The 26,807-nt window shown below is 41.2% G+C and overlaps 1 protein-coding gene across 2 annotated transcripts in view; it reads left to right on the top strand.

Annotated features, from left to right (window-relative positions):
• gdpd5.L (glycerophosphodiester phosphodiesterase domain containing 5 L homeolog) overlaps positions 1-26,807 on the top strand; it is a 133,207-nt gene that overhangs the window by 88,993 nt on the left and 17,407 nt on the right. For both annotated transcript variants that reach the window (XM_041582829.1, XM_041582828.1), the window contains exons 4-14: positions 3,628-3,721; positions 3,866-3,925; positions 4,881-4,979; positions 5,983-6,076; positions 7,302-7,447; positions 15,409-15,491; positions 15,794-15,944; positions 19,083-19,304; positions 22,146-22,303; positions 23,388-23,535; positions 24,098-24,180. In XM_041582829.1, coding sequence (XP_041438763.1) covers positions 3,628-3,721; positions 3,866-3,925; positions 4,881-4,979; positions 5,983-6,076; positions 7,302-7,447; positions 15,409-15,491; positions 15,794-15,944; positions 19,083-19,304; positions 22,146-22,303; positions 23,388-23,535; positions 24,098-24,180 — 1,338 coding nt within the window. The remainder of the gene's footprint in view (positions 1-3,627; positions 3,722-3,865; positions 3,926-4,880; positions 4,980-5,982; positions 6,077-7,301; positions 7,448-15,408; positions 15,492-15,793; positions 15,945-19,082; positions 19,305-22,145; positions 22,304-23,387; positions 23,536-24,097; positions 24,181-26,807) is intronic.

Here is a 26,807-nt window from a genome sequence, read left to right as displayed (position 1 = left end):
TAGCTTTATTGGTTGGATAGGGTTGGAAATCAAGGTGGACTCTGCCCTTCACATTCCTTTTGTTACCGTAACTTGAGATCTGTGGCACACCCCTGACTTCTTGTTTCCTTGCTCTGGCTCCTGGTTGCTCCAAGTCTTGTTTCTGTTCCATGCTGTAGCCCTGCTCTACTTCTGTTACTGCACCTAGTCCTTGTTCCAGTCCTGTTTCTGGTCTTCTTCCCATCCTTGGTCCTGGTCTTCTTCCCGTCCTTAGTCCTGGTCTTCTTCCCGTCCTTGGTCCTGTTCTTCGTCCCATCCTTGGTCCTGTTCTTCTTCCTGTCCTGTTCTTCTTAGCCCTGTTTTTCTTCCCGTCCTTGGTCCTGGTCTTCTTCCCGTCCTTGGTCCTGTTCTTCGTCCCATCCTTGGTCCTGTTCTTCTTCCTGTCCTGTTCTTCTTAGCCCTGTTTTTCTTCCCGTCCTTGGTCCTGCTCTTCTCCCCATCCTTGGTCCTGTTCTTCTTCCTGTCCTGTTCTTCTTGGTCCTGTTCTTCTTCCCATCCTTGGTCCTATTCTTCTTCCCATCCATGGTCCTGTTCTTCTTCCCGTCCTTGGTCCTGTTCTTTTTCTAGTCCTTGGTCCTGTTCTTCTTCCCGTCCTTTGTCCTATTCTTCTTCCAGTCCTTCCCTTGCTGTCACTGGTTCTACTCCCGGTCCGTCCCATTCCTTCCTGTCACTGGTTATTCGCCCACTTCACCCTGTATCTGTCTAGCCTATTTCTGGTTTTCCATCACCACTTTTCTATACCTGTTCGAACAATATCAGTCCACGCCTGAAGGACTCATTCTCCACAGAAATCTGAGGAGAACAAATTGAGACAAGAATAAGAACTTGGTGTGCTATTTACAGTGTCAAGTAGTGATTATAGACCAAATGTTTTTATCTTATGCCCCCCCAGATGTTAAGCAGTTTAACGTGCACATCCCATAACTCAAAATAAATGGCCCAAAACTAGGTCCTATCTCATGGTTACAGGATATCATTTTATTTTTTTTTGTATACATCACATGTAAACAAATGAACCCATAGATCATACAAGGCATTGTGGTAGTGGAGTGATGGTGAAACCCCTCTTTCTAGTACGTGCCAAAAGGTTTTCCTGGTCAGCAACGTCTCCAGTCTGATCATGGAATCAAACCTTATATTTCTTCTGCAAATAATCAAGCAATATCTCAACCAATCACTTCTAGAACTATTAAATAAAGGCCAGTTTATGTTTTTAGGAAAGGTTATTGAGATAGCCCTTTGCAATTCAACTGGAGAAGCACCTGTCAACGTATCACATTTATGACCCGTTCCAATCTGTCTGCAGAAAATGAAGAAATGCAGAAAGATCCTTATGAGGTGAATATCCCGCTCATGGCACAGGACAGAGAGGGGAGTGGGCATGATTTATATTCCGGAATCTGTCAGCAGCTTTTGATACTACAGGCTGTGAAACCCAAAATAATAATTAGAGGGTGTATTGTGATGTGGAAGGAGCAGAGCTCACATGGTTTCTTGTGCTTTCTCAGTGGTAGGACACAGAGGTTCCTCTCTGGAAGGGCGCTACAAGGATTTACATGTATCTATCCAAGGTCCCACTTAACTGCTAGCCCCCCCCCCCAGCAACCGCAGGGTCTGCTTCCTCTGTTGTTATGCTCCTGCCTTGACTAAGCCTTGTCTGCCCCTCTCCACCTTAAGTCATGGATCTGGTTACCCCACAAGTCTAAGAGATTCACATCTAATGGTATTGCTTTGCTTCTTAAATGCCAACAAGGTATTTAGTGGAGTTCTTACTTTTAGAGCAATAATGGCCAGGGGCGTAACTACAGAGTAAGCAGACCCCGAGGTGTAGAGGGCCCAGTGAGGCCCTAACTAATGATCAATTTTTAATATATCATTGTATAAAAAGTCAACTTACTAATATTTTCATGGTCTACTACTTTCCTGTTCTACTGTTAAGTATATAGAGGTCACATTACCATAAATACCTTTATTTCTCAGTCCCGCATTGGCTTGCTCTTTCTCTTGCTGAAGTCATCCGGCTGCTTTGTTTTGCGTTCCGATGTTCCTTTCATCACAGGAGGAATTACCCCCGAGGGCAGTTTTGAGCGCCGGGGGAGAGATGATGTTACTATTAATACAGAGAACAGCAGCTGTGACACAGACTTTGCCAAGTGTGTAGAAAAGCACCTGATGGGGAATGACAACAATGCTGAGATGTGCATAGGGTGCTAATTTATGGAACTGGGTAATAATGTACTCTCTGATCTGTTTGTGTATTTTATTTATAGTAATCCGCTAGAATCTCAATCTGTCTCTGTCTGAAATTAACCTGACTGTAATGGAGCAAAACTATGTAGGACAGCAGTCAAATGTCGAAATAATTGGGCCCCTGGGTTTCAGGGCAGTAGAATCTGATGGCTGGTGCCAGGGTGCCACTAAATGCCCATTAACGATTGATAGATCTCAGCCAGTGACCCGATATTGACTCATTCCCCCTGTTACATGTTTATAAGTCCACGACCTATTGTTAGATACTTAACTGCAATATGCTCCCATCCTATAGGGAATAGGAATCATTGGGAGGGATTGAGGAGGTAAATGATTCCAAGGACTCACTTGCTGCAAAAGAGAGAGAGTGAGGGCAAAAGAGAGAGCAATAGCGAAAGAGGAGAGAGCAAGATCTTAAAAAGAGAGAGAGAGCAAGAGCAAAAAAGAGAGAGCAAAAGAGCAAGCGTGAAAGAGAGAGAGCAAAATAAAAAGAAAAATAGAGAGTGCAATAGCAAAAGGGAAAGAGAGAGCGAAAGAAAAGAAAGAAAGAGAGCAAGAGCAGAAGAGAGAGAGCAAAAGAGAGAGAGCAAGCAAGAGCAAAAGAGAGAGCAAGAGCAAACGTGAGAGAAAGCAAAAGAGACAGAGAAAGAGCAAGAGCAAAAGAGAGAGAAAGCAAGAGAGAAAGCAAGAGCAAAAGAGAGAGAGCAAAAGAGAGAGAAAGCAAAAGAGAGAAAGCAAGAGCAAAAGAGAGAGAGCAAAAGAGAGAGAAAGCAAAAGAGAGAAAGCAAGAGAAAGAGAGAGAGAGCAAGAGCAAAAGAGAGAGAATTTCAATTCTTTGAGAAATAGAAGGAGAGAGAGAGAGAGAGAATTTCAATTCTTAGGCCTGTGACACATGTGGGTGACTTTAATGCCAGGTAGGAACCACGGCACCTGAAATGCCCATCTGTACCTGTCACTGCTTCATATCAATGTGACCTCCTATAATAGGTACAGACAGGGACAGATGGGCATTGCTGTGAAACACTGGAGTGAATAGGCCCCACGCCTGGAGCTGCTCCATGTGCATTTACTTCATGGTTGATGTCACAATGGGCATCTGAATTTCACTGGCACCAGCTTATAAACCTGCTCCCGACAGTTCACAGTCCCATTTCTGGAGCTTTTTGTGGGCTGTAAAGTACCATTTCTGGCATTTTCATGTATTTCCCATTCAACATAATAGGAAGCCCCCAGGTTATTACTATTTGGGCTTAATTCAGCCATAAAGGTGCAGATATGATCCAATCAGTCTCTGACTATTCTGATTATTGAGCTTTTCTCTTGTCTGTCTTTCTATAGGTTTTTATTTAACAGAACAGGCCATTGGGATGACTGGTCCATTCCAATCCTTATCATCACTGCTGCTGGCTTTACATATATTACAGCACTCTTGGTAAGTACCACTACTAATCCATCCACTGGCTCCACCCACAGACATTTTATTACTCCACCCCCTTTGTGTATTGCATATAAACTGCTTTTTATACAAAAATATAAATAAAAAGCTGTACAAATGTGTTTCTCTTTATTGCTACAGATGTTAGCACTGGGCCACATCGCTGTGGGACAGCAAATGAACTTACACTGGCTCCACAAGGTAATTGTTTGGGGGGAAAGACGGAGAAGGATGTTGTTGGCAGAACTGATAGTGCAGGCGGCTCAAAAGCTGCAAATCTATTGGATCTCCTAGTTTTTGTACTCCTGCTGGTATTCACAGACCTACTGCTATGTACAGAGTAAAACATATGAGTGGGCATGGACCCCAAGTCTCAGGGCAAGGACCCCGTTTCTATAAAGACCATTGAGTGCTTCCTTTCATATATTATGTCAATTCATTCTGCCTGTCCAGTGCCCGGCATTAAATTAAACTGTTAGTATGATGTAGAGAGGGATATTCTGAGACAATTTGCAATTGGTTTTCATTTTTTATTTGTGGTTTTTGAGATATTTCGATTTTTATTCAGCGGCTGCAATTAGCAGTTTCAGCAATCTGGTTGCTAGGGTCCAAATTCACCTAGCAACCTTGCACTGATTTGAAATAGAGACTGGAATATGAAAAGGAGAGGCCTGAATACAAAGATGAGTAACAGTGATGGGCGAATTTCTCTTGTTTCGCCGAAAGATTCACAAATTTCCAGCAAAATTTGTGAAACAGCGTCGGAATTGTCATCGGCATTGGAATTGTCGGCGGAGTCATAATCAGGGATGGGCGAATTTGACCCGTTTCGCCAAAAATTTGCCGCTGGTGAAATGTCGCCGACGCCCATTAAAGTCTATGGGCGTCAAAAATAATTTGTCACGCTGCGAAAATGTTTTGACGCACGTCTTTTTATTTTGACGCACAACACCATACAAGTCTATGGGCGTAATTGTTTCGGTGAAACAAGGCGAAAAAATTCGCCCATCCCTAGTCATAATATATTTGATGCCCACGGAAATTCACCGGTGAATTTTCGATGCAATTTCACGGATATTCGCCGCAAATTCGCACCGAGTAAATAAATCACTAACGAGTAATAAAAAGTAGCAATAACACGTTTGATGATTCCTAGGGTTTCCTCGGAGTAATCTTGATCGCGACGGTCATCGCCATGGCCTCCATAGAAGAGATGTGGGAGGAAGAGTGGGACGTCCTCCTTATTTCCTTCCAGGTACTGTAAGTTCTTTAATATAAAGACTCCTGTAACAATTGGGCCCATTCACATTCACTGTAGGAATAGATTTGTGATTATCACTGTGTTAACTATATAGGCAGCCTCTCTTCTGTCATATCTTAGTGTCAGAACCACAGTGAAGGGGTCAGCGATAGTAAAAGAGATTTATTAATGTTCAGGAGATTCACAAGAGAATTTTGAGCATAAGAGTAACCCTATCCCCTGATACACTGGAGCTCATATTGGAATAAAGCTCTTTGAGGGATACTGTCATTTTTCAAAATGAATTAGTTAATAGTGCTGCCCCAGCAGAATTCTGCACTGAAATCCATTTATCAAAAGAGCAAACAGATTTTTTTATATTCAATTTTGAAATCTGACATGGGGCTAGACATATTGTCTGTTTCCCAGCTGCCCCCAGTCATGTGACTTGTGCTCTGATAAACTTCAATCACTCTTTACTGCTGTACTGCAAGTTGGAGTGATATCACCCCCCCTCCCTTTCCCCCCCCAACAGCCAAACAAAAGAACAATGGGAAGGTAACCAGATAGCAGCTCCCTAACACAAGATAACAGCTGCCTGGTAGATCTAAGAACAACACTCAATAGTAAAATCCAGGTCCCACTGAGACACATTCAGTTACATTGAGAAGGAAAAACAGCAGCCTGCCAGAAAGCATTTCTCTCCTAAAGTGCAGGCACAAGTTACATGACTTGGGGCAGCTGGGTAATTGACAATATGTCTAGCCCCATGTCAGATTTCAAAATTGAATATAAAAAAATCTGTTTGCTCTTTTGAGAAATGGATTTCAGTGCAGAATTCTGCTGGAGCAGCACTATTAACTGATTCATTTTCAATTTTTTTTTTCCCCATGACAGTATCCCTTTGTGTAGCAATAAGTTTGAAGCAATGTACCATAATACTTTGTTTTACCTTGGGCAGGGGGCGCAGTCTGTACCTTGTGCTGCTCATTTGCTCTGATTCTTCTCTTTTATTCAGGCTACGGCTCCCTTTTTGCACATAGGGGCTCTTGGCGCAATCACCCTTCTGGCCTGGATCATTGCCGGTCAGTTTGCAAGATCAGAAAAAGTCAGTAAGTATCAAATGCCCTTCTCAAATAAATGCCCCTTGTTCATGCCAAGATATTCAGTCGTTTCCCACAGGCCCCTGTTATGTTACCCTATATGCTAGTGGGGAGGTTGAGCCTAGCCTAGTTATTTATATTCAGCAGGAACAGCCTCTTAGTTTGCTCATAGTCTGTACAGAGAGATCCCATAAAACTATGGCAGCATAGGTATTCCTCTGTACTAAGCACAATTCAGCAGGAACAGTCCCCTAAGTTTGCTCATAGTCTGTACAGAGAGATCCCATAAAACTATGGCAGCATAGGTATTCCCCTGTACTAAGCACAATTCAGCAGGAACAGTCCCTAAGTTTGCTCATAGTCTATACAGAGAGATCACATAAAACTATGGCAGCATAGGTATTCCCCTGTACTAAGCACAATTCAGCAGGAACAGCCCCCTAAGCTTGCTCATAGTCTGTACAGAGAGATCCCATAAAACTATGGCAGCATAGGTATTCCTTGTACTAAGCACAATTCAGCAGGAACAGCTCCCTAAGTTTGCTCATAGTCTGTACAGAGAGATCCAATAAAACTATGGCAGCATAGGTATTCCCTGTACTAAGCACAATTCAGCAGGAACAGCCCCCTAAGTTTGCTCATAGTCTGTACAGAGAGATCCCATAAAACTATGACAGCATAGGTATTCCTCTGTACTAAGCACAATTCAGCAGGAACAGCCCCTAAGTTTGCTCATAGTCTGTACAGAGAGATCCCATAAAACTATGGCAGCATAGGTATTCCCCTGTACTAAGCACAATTCAGCAGGAACAGCCCCTAAGTTTGCTCATAGTCTGTACAGAGAGATCCCATAAAACTATGGCAGCATAGGTATTCCCTGTACTAAGCACAATTCAGCAGGAACAGCCCCTAAATTTGCTCATAGTCTGTACAGAGAGATCCCATAAAACTATGGCAGCATAGGTATTCCCCTGTACTAAGCACAATTCAGCAGGAACAGCCCCCTAAGTTTGCTCATAGTCTGTACAGAGAGATCCCATAAAACTATGGCAGCATAGGTATTCCCTGTACTAAGCACAATTCAGCAGGAACAGTCCCTAAGTTTGCTCATAGTCTGTACAGAGAGATCCCATAAAACTATGGCAGCATAGGATTTCCCTGTACTAAGCACAATTCAGCAGGGACGTTTATAGTATAATGGCAGTTTTCTTATACAAAGTTTTCTTATACCCAGTTTTTCAGATGTTTATAATCATCGCATACTTAGCTGTGGTACTTGCACTTTATCTGGTTCCGCTCACTATCTCCTCGCCGTGTCTTATGGACAAGAAAGATCTGGGGATGAAGCCGCGAATAATTGGCCATGGAGGGGCTCCAATGGTGAGAGCAATTGTATTTATTTTTTATTGTTATCCTCGATTTACTTGCTTAACGGAAGTTTAAGTCCAGAGCCTGCATTTGGCTTTGATCAGCCTACTGTTGGTTGAATCCTTGTTTTATTAAGTTAGCCCCACTCTGCTATCTGTCTGTCTGTTAAAATGCCAATGTACTTAACTTCCCCTTTAAAATCAGAAATGTGCTCTGATTTTAATAGAATCCTCCTGGGTCTGCAGATTAATCTTCTCTCCCTGCCCAATGCACCCTGTCCTGCATTCCCACGTTATAAGATAAGTTCTCCATGTGGAGCTTTATTATCTGTATAATATTCCTTCCCTACTGCCCTGCTCAGCTCAAATGTTATTGGTTAAATCAGTCATTATGTTGTGTGTTTGCTGGAGCACTTGGAAAAGTGAGAAATCACAAGAAATGTTTGTAGAACTGGGTCCAGGGTCCGTCTGACAGTTTGAAGGGGCATCATTTTAGACTCATAGACAGGTTCTGACTTTTGAAACAATGTAGCCCTCTGTCTCCCACAGATCTAATAAGTGGTTGTTCACCTTTAAATTAACTGTTAGTAGGATGTAGAGGGTGATATTCTTAGACAATTTGTTTTTATTATTTGTGGTTTTTAAGTTATTTAGCTTTTAATTCAATAACTCTCCAGTTTGCAATTTCAGTCATCTGGTTGCTAAGGTCCAAATTCCCCTAACAACCATGCACTGATTTAAATAAGAGACTGGAATATGAATAGGAGAGGCCTGAATAGAAAGATGAGAAATAAAAAGTATCAATGACAATACATTTGTAGCCTTACAGAGCATTTGTTTTTTTATTTTTATTTGGGGTCAGTGGACCCTATTTAAAAGCTGGAAAGAGTCAGAAGAAGAAGGCAAATAATTCCAAAAACTATAAAAAATGAAGACCAATGGAAAAGTTGCTCAGAATTGGCCATTCTAGAACAGACTAAAAGTTAACTTAAAAACTATAAAAAATAAATAATGAAGAAATGAATAATGAAAATAATTCTAAGCAAATTTTCCTCTAGTCTTCAATGGCCAATTATAAGCAATTTTTCCATTGGTCTTCATTATTTGTTCTTTATAGCTTTAAAGTAAACTTTGAGCCTGTTATTGAATGGCTATTTCTAAGAAACTTTTCAAGATGTGTTAGAGCTCACTCTATTAAAGTCACCAGACATCATGTCTCTCTACATGCAGAATTTGTGCAAAAGGCAGTTATTTTGTTAGATTTTGTTTGTACTGGAATCAGTTATTTGAGTGAGCTCTAATTCATCTGCTAGGAAAGGAGCCCCCTATAAGATATATTGGATCTAACTGTCAGTGAATATCTGACACCCAACTGCTGCATGAAGAGAGAATGAAGAGAAACAGATGCTGAGAGAGGAATAGTGAATATAAACTTGATTATTTCAGAAACAATACAGAATATTTAATTGTATTTAGAAAGTTTCTTATTTCAGTATGATGAAGATGATATTAAATTTAAATTTTCATGTTAGTTCCCCTTTAACTCTTTGGCTGCTGATGCTGATTTTCAAGTCTACATGGAGGTGTGATTTCCCTCAGCAGTGAATGGGTTAATAGGTGCACTGATTTCAGCGGGGGGGGGGGTTATATTTACGCTTTGGTGACATTTTAAGGAGAGATTCATGGGAAGGAGCTGAGGGGAAAGAAGGGAAGTTCATCACTGGTGGGAAATGAAATATTGATAAGAGGCACAGCGTGTAATTAACTAAGTGCAACACATCTCGTCCCGCTTATCTATAATTAAATAAGTCATTCGTCCGTGTTGTTGCTGGGTATAAATTCAACTAGGAATATTGATTTTGAAAAAAAAATGGTTTAACTTGAATTTTACGTTCAAGGCAGTTTCTTCTGAGCTCATGCTCTTTCTTCTGGTCATGTGATCCCAGTTCAGTCTCCCCCAGAATGAGTCAGAGGTCTGAGCAGGGGCAGAACTACAGAGGAGCAGACCCTGCGGCTGCAGGGGGCCCAGGAGGTATAGGGGTACCTCACTGTTAAGCAGGACAGTCCCGATTTTGACAGCTCAGCCCACAGTCCCAGGTTTTTTACTGAACAATTTAAGATAAGCAAAGAAATAATTGTAACATTATAAGATAAGCAAAGATACAATTGTAACAATTTAAGATAAGCAAAGATACAATTGTAACAATTTAAGATAAGCAGGTCTCTTGTGGAATCTGTGACTTGCAGCTTAAATTGCAATTCAATGTGTAATAACACATAAAAAAAAACTAGGGATGCACCGAATCCAGGATTCCGTTTGGGATTTGGCCAGGATTCTGCCTTTTTCAGCAGGATTCTTCTTCCTGGCCGAACCGAATCCTAATTTGCATATACAAATATGGAATATGGAAATCACGTGACTTTTTGTCACAAAACAAGGAATAAAAAATATTTTCCCCTTCCCATCCCTAATTTTCATATGCAAATTCGGATTCGGTTCGGCCGAATCTTTCGCGAAGGATTCGGGGGTTCAGCCGAATCCAAAATAGTGGATTCGGTGCATCCCTAAAAAAAACACAAAAATGTTCAAACTTTCAGAACCTGCCAAGTTTTGTAAAATGAACACGGCAATTCGGGGGTGTGGCCACAAAAACGGGCGTGGTCAAAAAAGTTCGACACGATCCACGCAGCAAGAGATATGATATAGGGGCCTCATGAGGCCCTAATTAATGGGGGCCTAGTTTTGTGACTAGCTGAAAACTACACAGCACTAGTGATGGGCGAATAAATTTGCGCGAATTGCATCGAATTTCCGTTGCCAGCTAAGAAGTTTGCAAAACTCCCGCGAAAATTTGCCGGCGTCAAATATATATGGACGTGCGTCAGACACTATTAGGTCGTCCATTTACTTTAACTGTGGCGTCAAAATTGACCATTGAACATTGCTCTATGTTCACTGAACTCACCTCCCCTTCCTTTATAAACAGGGCCATTTGTTCCGAGCTTCCTAACTATAAACAAACCAAACCTCTCTAAGCAGCTTATTATCAGGGGCTTCTCAGTGGACTGGTTATGAGTTTTATCAGCTCCTTTGGAGTTCTTTGGAAATAGAAATGGCAGGAAGTAAAAGTGAAACAACTTTATATTCTTGTTTAGTGCCAGAAATAACAAAAGCATAGATATTTCTTAATAAAAACAATAGGCAAAAAGTATGTTCCACCTTTTCTGTGATGTCATTGGCTCAGCTGCAGGCTATGAAAATGGTTACATTGTATGATACGTTATTGTGTGTCGGTCATGTTCTTGCTTTTCCTGCTGCAGCCTGACATTGGGGGGTTATTTATAAAAGTCTGAATGCCAAAAACTCGGAAAACTTGACGTTTTTTTTAACTATAAAATCTGAATTTTTAGTGGAAAAAAACCTAAAATTTTTCCAGACTTATTATACCACGAGAATTGAAAAGTCTGAATTCTAAATTCCTGCCGAGGTTGTATAGAAGTCCCTATCCTGTTTGGAAGTTTATGTGGTCTGTGCTGGAAACATCCGGAAAAAAATCATACGATTTGGATTTTCTCTCGATTTTTTCGAATTTGTCCTCGATCTGATTCAAGCATGATTTTTTTTTAATAATAAATAAGGTCCAATCGTGGATTCTAGTTTGGTTGGACTTGTTCGTTAAAATAGTCAGAAAAATTCGGCCCTGGGTGTTGAATAAGCCTACGGTGATGCCTTGTATTCTTTCCTTCCATGGATTCTCCTAGACGTTCATTTATAGGAATGCTGTTGCAGGAAAGCATGTTTTTTTTTTTTTTACAAAATGCATCAATTATTAGTGTTGCTCCTGCAGACTCCTCCATTGAAATCCATTTTTTATATTTCATTTTGAAATTTGATGTGGGGCTAGACATTTTGACAGTTTCCCAGGTGTCATCAGTCATGTGACTTATAGGGGACTTTATATGTAAACAAAAGAACACAAGGGACTCTTTTGAGCCATTTTTGTAAATATTATAGGGGACTTTGCCTTATGTATAATGCGCCTTTTTTAGATGGTAAGTCTGTTGCAGTTGGATAATTCCCTATGAATCAGTTTGTTGGGTCCATTGGCGGAACGACGGAGTCTGGTGCCGATATGCAGCCTATGTCCCATCTTTGACGTCTGTCACAGTCATTGGCTACTGTTATAAATGACACTTTCTGGTTGCCCAATTCCAACACAGATGAATGAATATTAGTGAGACTCCGTTCAGTCTGTGACCTGCGGGGCCTTGAGAACTTTAGCAGTGATCGGCCTCTGATTTCTCTACCACTAGGAATGGTAATAAGTATCAACATCATTAATATATTTATGAATTTATACAATGAGAGCTTTCTGCTGCTAAATCTCCAGTACAACCAAGTGTCCTGCTGGCTTTCCATATGGCCTCACTATGTTTAGCTATTGTTCTTCTCCGTTTGGCTCTCCTTAAATAGCAACACCCCAGCCCCTGGCAATGGCCGTATCTTCTGTCTGTAGTACAATATCATATGGGCCCTATAGACCAACCCACTCACACTCACACACACACGTGGGTTTTGTAATGATTGTGAAACACAGTGGCTTGAGCTATTTGCCAATGGGATATTGAGCCTCCTTTAATAGTGTCGTCATCAATAAAGTGATTCGGTGGTTGTTTACCCACAATCCATTGCTTATCTCATAATTAAACCAGCCAGGGGTATCTCCAGGCAGCACTGAATGTGCATTTCAGATAAATAGTCATATCTTTACTCTGGGTGTATTGTATATGTCGGAACCATGCCATAAAACAGGACAGGCCCCTATACAAAGGCAGTGGATACAGTCACTTGGGTGCCAGAATATAGTCCTCCCCCTCCGTAAGTCCTTTTAGTTTATTACACATTTCTAGTATAAGTAAAGACTTTATATTGTGACAGCAACGTTCCATAAATGATGGAGTTAAAACCCTGTATGCTAATGGAGCATTTAGTTAACTCCGCAAGCATTCAATACCCACGATTTTCTGTTGCCGGATATAATGACAAGTCATTGTGCAGTTCCACAGCATCACAACCATAAATAAAAGATGGGGTGCGGCCAGGTCCGGACTGAGAATTAAAATAGGCCCTGGCATTTCAGGGACACAGAGGCCCAATAAGCCCAAATAGAGGCCCAAACAGTCCCCAGCAGCCCACTAAATACTGACTTTCTATGGAACCTTATAGCAGCCCCTCTGGCATTTGCCAGAACCCACAGATTGTCAGTCCGGGCCTGGGTGCGGCAATGCCTAGTGGTTGTAGGACTGAGCTAGAAAACACACTTTGCCTGGGGAAAATACATCCATTTAGTCCCTGAAAACAAATTGTGGCGATTCGGGAAATGGGTTCAGCTGGTTGTGTGATTTGTGCTGCGCTACTGTTGTGTTTAGCGCCATTACTGAAGCACATAGATCTGTAAGGTGTCGCCTTATACACACTAGAGAATTGTATATTATTCACCTGACACTGGGCAGTGGCTCGCTTCCCTATGGAAGATGATTTGGGGGGTGGGTGGATATCACTTGGGAACAAATAAATACCCACCTACTGGCAGAAGGGTCACTAACACTTTCATAAAAGCTGGCGAAGGACATTCATCTCTTCTATTAGACAGACTGAAAGTGACATTTTAAAAGTGAAGGTCTATTTGCTCTCTGTAAGCACAGGCTAAAGGCTCGACTTCTGTTTCTTCACTGAGTCAGATAATAGTGGTTATGGCTGCTGATGTGTGAGAGTCTTAGGATTGTTCTCTTGCTACTTGTCCTTTACTATCAGGTTCTGTGATGAATAGCTGAGCTCAGATAGGAAGGTTGGTTCTGTGTGTCCCCTCCTTGTACTCAGAAGCATATTTATTGCTAATGGGCAGATTTTTCCTGCAGGAGGAGTTGGGGTGCCAGTAGGGATATCACTTAATATTGTGTCCTCTTCTTTAAAGGTTACTTTTAAGTTAAAGGAGAAGTAAACACTAAAAGTAAGTAAGCTTTATCAGAAAGGTCTATATAAATACACCAGTAGACCCTCAAAGTAATGCTGCTCTGAGTCCTCTGTCAAAAGAAACAGCACATTTCTTTCCTTCTATTGTGTACTCATGGGCTTCTGTATCAGACTTCCTGTTTTCAGCTTAAACCTCCAGGGCTTGGGCTTGAGCATGCTCAGTTTGCTCCTCTCCCCCCCCCCCTTCTCTGCTGTAATCTGAGCCCAGAGCTATGAGTGAGCAGGGAGACACTCAGGCAGGAAGTGATGTCACACCAAGCTAATATGGCAGCTGCTATCCTAAACAATCAGAGAGAGTTTCTAGAGCTGTTTGCACAGGTATGGTAAAGCATTCTGCAGAATAAATATAGTGTTATAGCTTGTACGAATGTGGCTAATCTATTGGCAATAAACTGCTTTTCCTTCTCCTTTAAAACCACCTTATCAGTATACTTTGGAACTCTGATTAATCAGCTAAAAAATCTCTAAAAATGTATCCATTTAGGGAATAATATATTTGTAGATAAGGGACAGTGAGAGAGGGAGAGAGCTGCTGAGCTTTGGGAGAAATCCTGAGTAAAGCTCCCCATAGACGCGGCGATTCTTCTTGCTGAACGACCGATTTTAGGGAAGTCAGACCAATCCTTCGAAATTATCGTGCGGTTAGTGGGATTCGAACGATCGTACATTTTACGATTTTTCGGCTGACATCGTTCAGCCAGGTTAAAAAATCTTTGTCGGTCCCAGTACAATGTATCTATGTTTGCAGGGCCAAGCAGGCCGCTCCCCTTTGTTTTCCTGGCAAATTGGTCTTTTTAGTTGATGGACAATTCGTACGATCGTTCTGAGAAAACTGTGGTCTCACGATGAGGATCTGATCTTTTAAAAATCTCAACATCTATGGCCAGCCTAAGTTGTGCACAATTCAGATATCAGTCAGACTGTAAGTAGGCGGCTTTGAGCACAACCATCTGTTGCCGTTCAGCGTCTCATTATTGGATCTCGTGTTTTGTTCCGGTGCTGCAGGAAATGTGAAATCTCTCATAACCCTCCACTTTCTTACTTTATTGCCCAAGGCAGGTGTGGGCACCTTCAACACCTTAACATTTCTGATCAACAGGTATCTGACCGGTTATCCAAAATTTTCGGGACCTGGGGTTTTCCGTAATTTTGGTCTTCATTCTGTTAATGCTTTTAAGAGTGGCTTGGATGATTTCTTGGACAGACATAATACAAAGGCTATTGTGATACTAAACTCTATAGTTAGTATAGATATGGGTATATATCATTTATGTGACAGTAGGGAGGGGTGTGTGTATGGGGCTGGGTTTTCATTTGGAGGGGTTGGACTTGATGGACTTATTTCAACCCGATTTAACTATGTAATTATATAACTATAAGTCCACAAAAATCATATAAACATGAAATAAACCCAATAGACTGGTTTTGCCTCCAATAAGGATTAATTATATCTTAGTTGGGATCAAGTACAAGCTACTGTTTTATTATTACAGAGAAAAAGGAAATCATTTTTATAAATATGGCCTTTCTGTCTTTGGGACTTTCTGGGTAACAGGTTTCCAGATAACGGATCCCATACCTGTACAGAAAAAAACCCCATAGAAGTTGATACTTTCCTTTTTAAAGTTGATTGAAATATGTTGATAGGAATGTTAATTGAGTGTAGAGTGATCCAAAGCACCCCATGGGTGCCCATGAAAAAGGCTGCATAGAGTCCAAAAAGACATATACTTATTAGATTTTTCCAGAATATCCATCAGGAAGTCCCCATCTGTAGCCCTTCAGCTGTTGGCGGGAAGCTGGAAGGTTGTAGTTGGCTCCTGCGCCTTCAACAAATGTATCTCCTCAGCTTCTCTAAAATGATAGAGAGAAACCCAGTAGAATCAGTTATATCATATGACATATTTTGCCTTTTTTTCCTCCCCATGTTCTGTCTCCAGCTTGCTCCAGAAAACACGCTCATGTCTTTCCAAAGGGCTTTGGATCACCAGGCTTATGGTCTTGAGGCTGATGTCACAATAAGGTAAGTTCTTCAAAGTTCTATCCAAGTTCTTCAAGGCTTGTTTAACAAGCTGCTCCTGTAGTAAGTGTAGCAAGAGCTCTATCTGTTTTTGCTCTAGGTGGCCAGAAAAACTTAGGACCCTCCCAATCTCTTAATTCAAATTGTCCAAGCTGCTCATTATAGTCCAAACAGTTCCTCTGATTTGTTGGGCACTTGGCATTTTACACCTTATGTAGAAACGGTTTTAGAAGTGTCCCTAATCCATGGACAGGAGCTGAGAGGTTGGCATATGCCATTCATTTATATTTCCATTCTGTTCGCAGCTATGATGGAGTCCCGTTCCTCATGCATGACAGCACGCTGAGAAGGACCACCAACATCGACCGCGTCTTTCCGGAACTCTCCTTTCTACATTCTTCCATGATCAACTGGACGGACCTTGAGAGGCTCAATGCCGGAGACTGGTTTGTGAAGGTTTGTTTTGATGTTGTTCTTGGAACCTGTAGGTGTTGCTTGTAATTGACTTGGTTGGGTGTCTAGGGACTTGGCTGAAAGTCATGTCTTAACCTCTGTATTTGTTGGTAAGCCAATCACAAACCTCTGTATTTGTAGGTAAGCCAATCACAAACCTCTGTATTTGTAGGTAATCCAATCACAAACCTCTGTATTTGTAGGTAATCCAATCACAAACCTCTGTATTTGTAGGTAAGCCAATCACAAACCTCTGTATTTGTAGGTAAGCCAATCACAAACCTCTGTATTTGTAGGTAAGCCAATCACAAACCTCTGTATTTGTAGCTAAGCCAATCACAAACCTCTGTATTTGTAGGTAATCCAACCAAAAACCTCTGTATTTGTAGGTAAGCCAATCAGAAACCTCTGTATTTGTAGGTAAACCAATCGCAAACCTCTGTATTTGTAGGTAATCCAATCACAAACCTCTGAATTTGTAGGTAAGACAATCAGAAACCTCTGTATTTGTAGGTAAGCTAATCACAAACCTCTGAATTTGTAGGTAAGCTAATCACAAACCCCAAATTTCCTCTGACATTTCTGGGCCATTTCAGGTATGCCTTCCAAGGCCATGCTCCGTGCCCTGTTATGTACAGGCACACCCAGGTCTGTTAGGAAAGCACCCACTTTCTGTACTATCCCAAAAACCAGGGGAAATTGGGAGATAGTCCCAAGAGATAGGGCTCTGCAGGCTGGAAACCATTACTCATTTAAGGTGGTTCACCTCTAAGTTAACTTTTAGTATGTTATAGAATGGCTAATTTTAAGCAACTTTTCCATTGGTCTTCATGATTTATTTTTTTTATAGTTTTTAAGTTAACTTTTAGCCTGTTATAGAATGGCTAATTCTAGCGCCAGCGTCAAAAATGACGAGAATTGACGCAGGCATCAAAATTCGAGTTTTGCAGATTTTTCGGGAATTTCCCAGGAAATTCGCAAAAGTCTTAAGCAAAGCGGGAGAAAATCGCCCATCACTAGCTGAAAGGTGTATAAATCCAGGAGGCAGTGCAGAGGTCTGGGGTTGATTTAACGATGATAATGGGAGAGAGAATAAGTCAAAAGGAAACAAAACCACTGAATTTCCTATTAAATGTGTAGATCCCTCTTGTCTCATTTAATCCACAGCAACTTGGTTCCTTTATGCAGAATTTATAGAAGTGTAAATAGGCTCAGACTGAGCAGCAAGGCTTCAGTTTATTTTAGTACCAGGTCCTTAAATTCTGCCTTTCAATCTGTTCTTAGGATCATATGTTCCATCTCCTGCTGCTTCACACCAGTATCCCACGCTCACCATATTGGTGCTAATTTGTCAGGAATATATAGATTCACAGGCACTGCTATTTATTAACCAGCACTGCGGCCCCATAACTTCCTTATAGACTGTGTCCTTTAATAAATATAACATCATCTGAGAGTTCATTGCATGGTCACCTTATATATTTATATATAGTGATCATATCCCCATATATATATATATATATATATATATATATATATATATATATATATATATATATATATATATATATATATATAGTGATCATATCCCCTTATATATTTATATATAGTGATCATATCCCCTTATATATTTATATATAGTGATCATATCCCCCTTATATATATATATATATAGTGATCATATCCCTTATATATTTATATATAGTGATCATATCCCCCTTAAATATTTATATATAGTGATCATATCCCCCTTAAATATTTATATATAGTGATCATATCCCCCTTATATATTTATATATAGTGATCATATCCCCTATATATATATATATATATATATATATATATATATATATATATATATATATATATATATATATATATATATATATATATATATATAGTGATCGTATCCCCCTTATATATTTATATATAGTGATCGTATCCCCCTTATATATTTATATATAGTGATCGTATCCCCCTTATATATTTATATATAGTGATCGTATCCCCTTATATATTTATATATAGTGATCGTATCCCCCTTTTATATTTATATATAGTGATCATATCCTCTTATATATTTATATATAGTGATCATATCCCCCTTATATATTTATATATAGTGATCATATCCCCCTTATATATTTATATATAGTGATCATATCCCCCTTATATATTTATATATAGTGATCATATCCCCCTTATATATTTATATATAGTGATCATATCCCCCTTATATATTTATATATAGTGATCATATCCCCTTATATATTTATATATAGTGATCATATCCCCCTTAACTGTCTCTTCTCCAGTGTAACAATCCCAACTTGTCTTTCACCATAACTGATCCCTTCCATTCCCTTTAGCAGCTCAGTTGCTCTTCTCTGTACTTTCTCTATTTTATGAATATGTTTGATGCCCTGGCACAGATAACACTGGAGGTGCACATTTCATTATATAATGTTATAGAACTGTTTGCAGTTGAGAGGTGGGTAAGAAGGGGTTAAATCTGGTTACCTGGAGTCTGGCCTTGGCTCAGTGTTTCTCAGCTCCGGTGCAGTGAGACCTTGGAAGTAACACAATACCTCTCTGAATGTGAAGGACAAGTGCCCCTCAATCTGTTATTAGTGTTGTACAAGTCGATAGCCCTTCTGTGCAAGTTGCCAAAGCTTGAGATAATGAGCCCAGTGTCTGGGTCCGGCTGGTATTGTGCCGTTCCTTTCAAAAAGCAAAACAAGAAGCCCTTGTTGCTAGGGAACGCTGCTGGAGTGCCCAGTTGCATGTTACATATAGAGGTGTAATATCAAAGCTTTTCTATTCCGGCTCCTTGGAATCTTCGTATTCCTTCTGTACCTTAACGGCAGAATAAAACTGATGGTGATATTGTAGGTAAGACACAAACGTATTTTTTTATTTGTTACATTACTAATATCATGCCCCCCCCCCCCCGCAAAAGTTACTAATACAAGAAGCATCTCCTGACGTCTCTCTGCTCGGTTCTATTGCTCAGGACGGAAGGAACAAACTTTATAACAATATCCAGGATGAGGACTGAGATTTATTTATGGGAACCTTTTAATACAGGTGTGGGAGGATCTTGGAAACTTGTTCTGACTTTATTTTTGTTTGTTCCTTTAGGCTGATCCTTTCTGGACAGTGAGTTCTCTTTCTCAATCCGATGCCACCAAAGCTGAAAACCAGTCTGTGTGTAAGCTCAGTGAACTGCTGGTTCTGGCCAAAGAATACAATGCCACCGTGTTACTGAAAGTCCAGCCTGTGCCATACGACCACCCTTACTCCAGCAGCTTCATCAACATCACTGTCACTACCATCCTGACTTCTGGGATATCTGAGAACCTTGTGAGTTATAATGTTCATATTCCCCTCTGATACATGAATTGTGCTTAGTACAGGGAATACCTATGTGCCATAGTTTTATGGGATCTCTCTGTACAGACTATGAGTAAACTTAGGGGCTGTTCCTGCTGAATTGTGCTTAGTACAGAGGAATACCTATGCTGCCATAGTTTTATGGGATCTCTCTGTACAGACTATGAGCAAACTTAGGGGACTGTTCCTGCTGAATTGTGCTTAGTACAGGGGAATACCTATGCTGCCATAGTTTTATGGGATCTCTCTGTACAGACTATGAGCAAACTTAGGGACTGTTCCTGCTGAATTGTGCTTAGTACAGGGAATACCTATGCTGCCATAGTTTTATGGGATCTCTCTGTACAGACTATGAGTAAACTTAGGGGCTGTTCCTGCTGAATTGTGCTTAGTACAGGGGAATACCTATACTGCCATAGTTTTATGGGATATCTCTGTACAGACTATGAGCAAACTTAGGGGACTGTTCCTGCTGAATTGTGCTTAGTACAGAGGAATACCTATGCTGCCATAGTTTTATAGGATCTCTCTGTACAGACTATGAGTAAACTTAGGGGACTGTTCCTGCTGAATTGTGCTTAGTACTGGGAATACCTATGCTGCCATAGTTTTATGGGATCTCTCTGTGCAGACTATGAGTAAACTTAGGGGACTGTTCCTGCTGAATTGTGCTTAGTACAGAGGAATACCTATGCTGCTATAGTTTTATAGGATCTCTCTGTACAGACTATGAGTAAACTTAGGGGCTGTTCCTGCTGAATTGTGCTTAGTACAGAGGAATACCTATGCTGCCATAGTTTTATGGGATCTCTCTGTACAGACTATGAGCAAACTTAGGGGACTGTTCCTGCTGAATTGTGCTTAGTACAGGGGAATACCTATGCTGCCATAGTTTTATGGGATCTCTCTGTACAGACTATGAGCAAACTTAGGGACTGTTCCTGCTGAATTGTGCTTAGTACAGGGGAATGCCTATGCTGCCATAGTTTTATGTGATCTCTCTGTACAGACTATGAGCAAACTTAGGGACTGTTCCTGCTGAATTGTGCTTAGTACAGGGAATACCTATGCTGCCATAGTTTTATGGGATCTCTCTGTACAGACTATGAGTAAACTTAGGGGCTGTTCCTGCTGAATTGTGCTTAGTACAGGGGAATGCCTATGCTGCCATAGTTTTATGTGATCTCTCTGTACAGACTATGAGCAAACTTAGGGACTGTTCCTGCTGAATTGTGCTTAGTACAGGGGAATACCTAAGCTGCCATAGTTTTATGGGATCTCTCTGTACAGACTATGAGCAAACTTAGGGGCTGTTCCTGCTGAATTGTGCTTAGTACAGGGAATACCTATACTGCCATAGTTTTATGGGATATCTCTGTACAGACTATGAGCAAACTTAGGGGACTGTTCCTGCTGAATTGTGCTTAGTACAGAGGAATACCTATGCTGCCATAGTTTTATAGGATCTCTCTGTACAGACTATGAGTAAACTTAGGGGACTGTTCCTGCTGAATTGTGCTTAGTACTGGGAATACCTATGCTGCCATAGTTTTATGGGATCTCTCTGTACAGACTATGAGTAAACTTAGGGGACTGTTCCTGCTGAATTGTGCTTAGTACAGAGGAATACCTATGCTGCTATAGTTTTATAGGATCTCTCTGTACAGACTATGAGTAAACTTAGGGGACTGTTCCTGCTGAATTGTGCTTAGTACTGGGAATACCTATGCTGCCATAGTTTTATGGGATCTCTCTGTACAGACTATGAGCAAACTTAGGGGACTGTTCCTGCTGAATTGTGCTTAGTACAGGGAATACCTATGCTGCCATAGTTTTATGGGATCTCTCTGTACAGACTATGAGCAAACTTAGGGACTGTTCCTGCTGAATTGTGCTTAGTACAGGCAGTGTCGGACTGGGACACCAGGGGCCCACGCAAAAGCCTTAGACCAGGGGCCCACCAAGAAAATTTAAAGCAGGGGCCACTCTCAGTACTATTATTCTTCCTCTCCTCACTCAACCTCTATTCTCCTAGTCTCTTTTCTTTACATACTATAATCTATTATTCCATCTATTTAGCCTCTTTGTTCTCATAGAAATAGGGAATGGCCATGAAATAGGCCAAATGTTTTGAAGCAGGAGGGGCCACTGATACCTGGGCCCACCGGGACTTTTCCTGGTATCCCGGTGGGCCAGTCCGACACTGAGTACAGGGGAATACCTATAGTCTCTCCTTTATAACCAGAATTATTTAGTTCCACTCCTAGAACCTGTGTAAAGAAACAGAACACAAAATATCAACCTAGGACATAATGCTGCTTTAAAGGATAATTAAATCTTAAAAATAAGTGAATATACAATTGAGGAGGGGGCTATTCTAAGCACTTTTGTAATGTACATTCATTATGTATTTTGTTTTTTATTCCAAGATATTAAGGGATACATGTACTGTTAATAGGAATGAATTGTGTTACAACAGCGCCACCTGCTGGTCAGTTTCCCACCAGTCTGACCAGCAAGTAGTCAAGGAAGTTGTCAGGAGAGAGAAAGAGGCTGATGTTCTTCTGTTTAGGAATAAAATTAGAAACCTTTCTCACATCTTTCCTAAGCAGAAGAACATCAGCCTCTTTCTTTCTCCTGACAACTTCCTCAATATACAGTTTACTGGCAGTATATAAATGAAGGGAACTAATAATAATAATAATTCCAGGAACAATGTGTTACTTGCAGTAGAATTAACCTGGTTTCCCCAGACCCCTTTATCATCCCTTGTTAACCTTCTGTCACTATTGATAATCACTTTCCCTACAGGTGATCTGGCTCTCAGATACTGAGCGAGAACTGGTGAGAGACATGGCCCCCAGCTTCCATCTGGCCTCTGACCTCAAGAGAGACGTGAAATCTCTGCAAGAGACGGGGATCAGTCTACTGAACCTGCGCTACACTGACGTCACTACAGAGGATATACGGTATAAACTGTAACCTTGTTATGAGCTAAGGGGAACCAGTCTGAAGGTCAGTGAGGGGGGAGATTTGGGGTGAGTGCTTATTTGTACCCTGGGTACCCCTGGAACTATAGTAGGGTGACACCCCAATGTTTCTATATATCTGTAACCTTGTTATGAGCTAAGGGGGCCCAGTCTGAAGGTCAGTTAGGGGGGAGATTTGGGGTGAGTGCTTATTTGTACCCTGGGTACCCCTGGAACTATAGCAGGGTGACACCCCAATGTTTCTATATATCTGTAACCTTGTTATGAGCTAAGGGGGCCCAGTCTGAAGGTCAGTTAGGGGGAGATTTGGGGTGAGTGCTTATTTGTACCCTGGGTACCCCTGGAACTATAGCAGGGTGACTGTTACCCCAATGTTTCTATATATCTGTAACCTTGTTATGAGCTAAGGGGACCCAGTCTGAAGGTCAGTTAGGGAGAGATTTGGGGTGAGTCTTTATTTGTACCCTGGGTACCCCTGGAACTATAGCAGGGTGACTGTTACCCCAATGTTTCTATATATCTGTAACCTTGTTATGAGCTAAGGGGGCCCAGTCTGAAGGCCAGTTAGGGGGAGATTTGGGGTGAGTGCTTATTTGAGCTCTGGGTACCCCTGGAACTATAGCAGGGTGACACCCCAATGTTTCTTTATATCTGTAACCTTGTTATGAGCTAAGGGGGCCCAGTCTGAAGGGCAGTTAGGGGGAGATTTAGGGTGAGTGCTTATTTGTGCCCTGGGTACCCCTGGAGCTATAGCAGGGTGATTGTTCCCCAAAGTTTCTATATGTTATGAGGCCAAAAAGTTGGCCCCAAAAAGCCACTCTGCCTGCATTATGAAATATGAAATAACAGTATATAGTTATACAAGGCCACCTGCTGGAGGAAGGTAGTACTGCAGCCCTTGCTATTTATTTTACTCCAGTTTAACTCATAGCTGTCATTGTCATGTCATTCTTTGCAAGAAGCTGTACCTTGGTGTGAGAGTCTGCGTGTGGCTGACATACACTTTTTATCACCTATGAAGCCCTATAGTTGGAGTCTCACTAGTCTGTGATTGTGTTGGCAGGGAATACAAGGCAGAGAACCTCACCCTGAACACTTACACTGTCAATGAGCCCTGGTTGTACTCGGTACTATGGTGCGCAGGAGTCCCGTCTGTCACGTCGGATGCTTCCCATGTCCTCAGCAAGGTGCCTTTCCCCATCTGGTTAATGGTAAGGAACGTGGCTGCCATGTCCAGTGTGATGCCTGAGTGTCCAGATATTGATTTATATGGCGTATGTATTCCTAGGACAGGGGTGAATGGGCAGGGGAAAGTGAATACAATAAGTTATACTGGAATCTATTGATGAAATACAATTCTTAGAGCGGGAGGTGTAGTTTTATGGCAGCTGGGGTCTACAGGTTGGACACTACAAATAAATAGAAGGACCCCAATACTGTGCATTGAGGCAGAATACATCTACATTTATCAAAATAACTCTCTACTATACAATTATCCTGGGTTTCCTTGCACCACAAGCAATGCATTGATGTAGGGGCTGCTGTGCACTAGTATTGAGCTGTGCTAAATGCTTAGCCGGGGAACCGCTTCATGCTTCCAAAAACCCCGGTGGAACATGGATATTAGGGGTTTGTCCCTGCCGGAATATCCAGTGAATATCCAGGCCTTCCCATATGGCTTATTCTATATTCCATCAGCCGTAACTATGCCCTGGAAGTGGGAGGTATACGTCATGTTCATTTGCCCATTCATTTCCACTTTGTCTATTTCAGCCTCCAGATGAATATTATATAATTTGGATCACGTCGGATGTCATTTCCTTCACTGTCATTGTAGGAGTTTTTATATTACAGAAGTAAGTGCTATGGATTGAACATTATTGCTCTTCCTTTGCAGCTCAAATATACCCCATTCTGCATTGGGGTTCATCTCCTGCTTGTTGTGGCTTTACATATTTATATATGTATCACTGGGGCAGGCTGATATTTTATATCAATCCAAAAAAGCCCACGGTCAGTGGATACATTTCTAGACATTGCTGTGCCATGAATTGCAACATAGGGCTTTCGGCAGAAGAGCTTGCGGTTTCTGTTGCGTAGCTATGGAGCAGACTTTGTTAACGCTAGAGATGTTTTTAGGGTGCACAGGAAGTTTGCTCCATTGGAACCCATATTCTTAAAGTTGGCTTATAGAAACCTAACCCTTCCACAATTGCACCTACACACTTGAACTGATCCATGGACAGAGTTGAGCTGGGTAGAAGTCATGTGATTGTGAAGGTCACACAAGTAATAATACCCGGCACATTGCTACAGATGAAACACACGGCAAGAACCAGTCATGTTGGACAGTTTCATCCGCTCATCAGATTTCAGTGCAGTTGGCCAATCTGTTAGAAGCCAACAAGCTTTCCAAGTAGTATTTCGACCAACAGGACAAAACTTTATTGAAGGTCCTTTGAGGTTCTCTGACCCCGTTCCAGTTTTCTTGTGAGCAGAATAACAAATGGGATGTTAATGTCCCTACTTACAGTTCATTGTATGGTCAATTTGTAATTAATAGAAGGAACCCCATGGTCTCATAGTGATCAGGCACAAAAGCCTCGATGTTTATAGTCACAGGTCTTGGTCAACCCTACTCAAAGTATAACAGATGAATATTCAGTGTCTGACTGGAGTAGTTGAGGCCCACCTTAGGACCTGGTCTATACTAAAAGGCCCATCACCCTGGCTCCTTCTCCCCCCCCATCTCCTGGTAGTCACCAAATTTCCTAGCCAACCTCAACTGGGTTGTTTTTCCCAGTACCCTAGTAAGTTAGTTCAACCCTGCTTTTTACCTCCTCTTGGTGAAGTAAATCCGCACAGGAGGCTTTCATCTCAGGAATCCAGAACAGCAAATACAATACCACATTCTGTTCCATGAAGTTTCTTCTTCTGTCTTTCATGTTTGTCCCGGTATGACTACTGCTATGGTATCTGCTGAATTGTAGCCAGATGCAAACGCTCTACATAGTGTCTCCCATAAATGAGTTTCCATAAAGAAGAATGTGGTGGTCAGTTCCTTTGGCTTTGCCCATATGGCCTGAAGAACTAGAACCTAGAAGTGGTGGCCAGGAGCATTTGAGGTCCTGGTGGAGTAATGTATTAAACCAACAGGTTTAGAAACAGGTCTAGTTTCTATGAGTTATAAGATCTAATGAGGACTTTATAAATAAGGATTTTATGACATTATCCCTGCATCTGCCAACTAGTAGTGTGTAATTATCTCTGCCCAACTATGCAGGATGATATAGATAGCAACCACATACAAAATCTCTTCCCCGTCTTGCCTGCTGGTTGAATCCCTGGGAAAGGCTCATAATGTGGACCAGAAGTCCATCTTTTCTTTTCATATTGGTACAAGTATGGGATCCGTTATCCCGAAACCCATTATCCAGAAAGCTCTGAATTACAGAATGGTTGTCTCCCATGGACTCTGTTTTGTCCAAATATTCCAAATATTAAAAATGTGTAATACTATAACAGTAGCTTGTACTTGATACAAATTAAGATATAATTAATCCTTATTGGATTTATTTAATGTTTAAATGATTCTCTAGTAGATTTATGCTATGAAGATCCAAATTACAGAAATAGCCATATCTAGAAAACCCCAGGTCCAGAGCATTCTGGATGACAGGTCCTATACCTGTAGTTGGTTGCACATTATCAATGCATGTACACATCATCTATCTGCCCTGAACAGCCTACGTAGAACTGGCATTTGAGTTCAACAAATGAAATAGCTGAACAGCGCCATAGGCTGGCTGGAATAAGTACTGCAGTGCAGGTCTCCTGGTTATTTTGGATGCAGTTGTTCTGTATTGTACACCAGCTGTTGGGCGTCCCTGGTTTACATGAGCTCCATCAGCAGAATTCTCTTTGGGGCATAGTGGTTTGTGTCTATATTTTTGATGGTTTTTTTCCTTCCTGTAACTTCCATTACATTGGATCTCAGGTTAACCAGTATATTCATTATTCACTCATTGGACTTCGGGTCTGTTCGGGTCTGTTTTTTGGAGAAGCCCCTCACTTAATGTGACACTTGGTGTGTTTATGATGTTCTTAGCCAGTTAATAAGGCCTTTGGATTATAGGACATGTTGTTACTTGTAGAGTCAGCGATGGAGGTGCTACCATGTGGTTGTGAATAAAATTACCAGTTTGCTATACAAAAAATTGGATCCAGCAATTAGCTGGTGCACCTCAAAGAACTGCTATTGGGGTCGCAGAGTTTGTCCCAATGCTTCCCGCCCTGGCTGACGTATGTAACATTATACATAGGAACACTCTGCTTATTTCAACCATCTCCAGTTGATGAATAACCAGCATATTGGCTGCTTATCTCTCACTCCCAGTGCTCTTCTCTCTGACTTGATTCTTACTGAACGTTGTCTTCCTAAAGGTCTACACTACACATCTTGTTCTGATCTACTAGGTGAAAT

The sequence above is a fragment of the Xenopus laevis genome, chromosome 2L (genome assembly GCF_017654675.1).
Source record: "Xenopus laevis strain J_2021 chromosome 2L, Xenopus_laevis_v10.1, whole genome shotgun sequence".
Classification (NCBI taxonomy): Eukaryota; Metazoa; Chordata; class Amphibia; order Anura; family Pipidae; genus Xenopus; species Xenopus laevis.
This window is presented reverse-complemented; position numbering and strand designations above follow the sequence as displayed.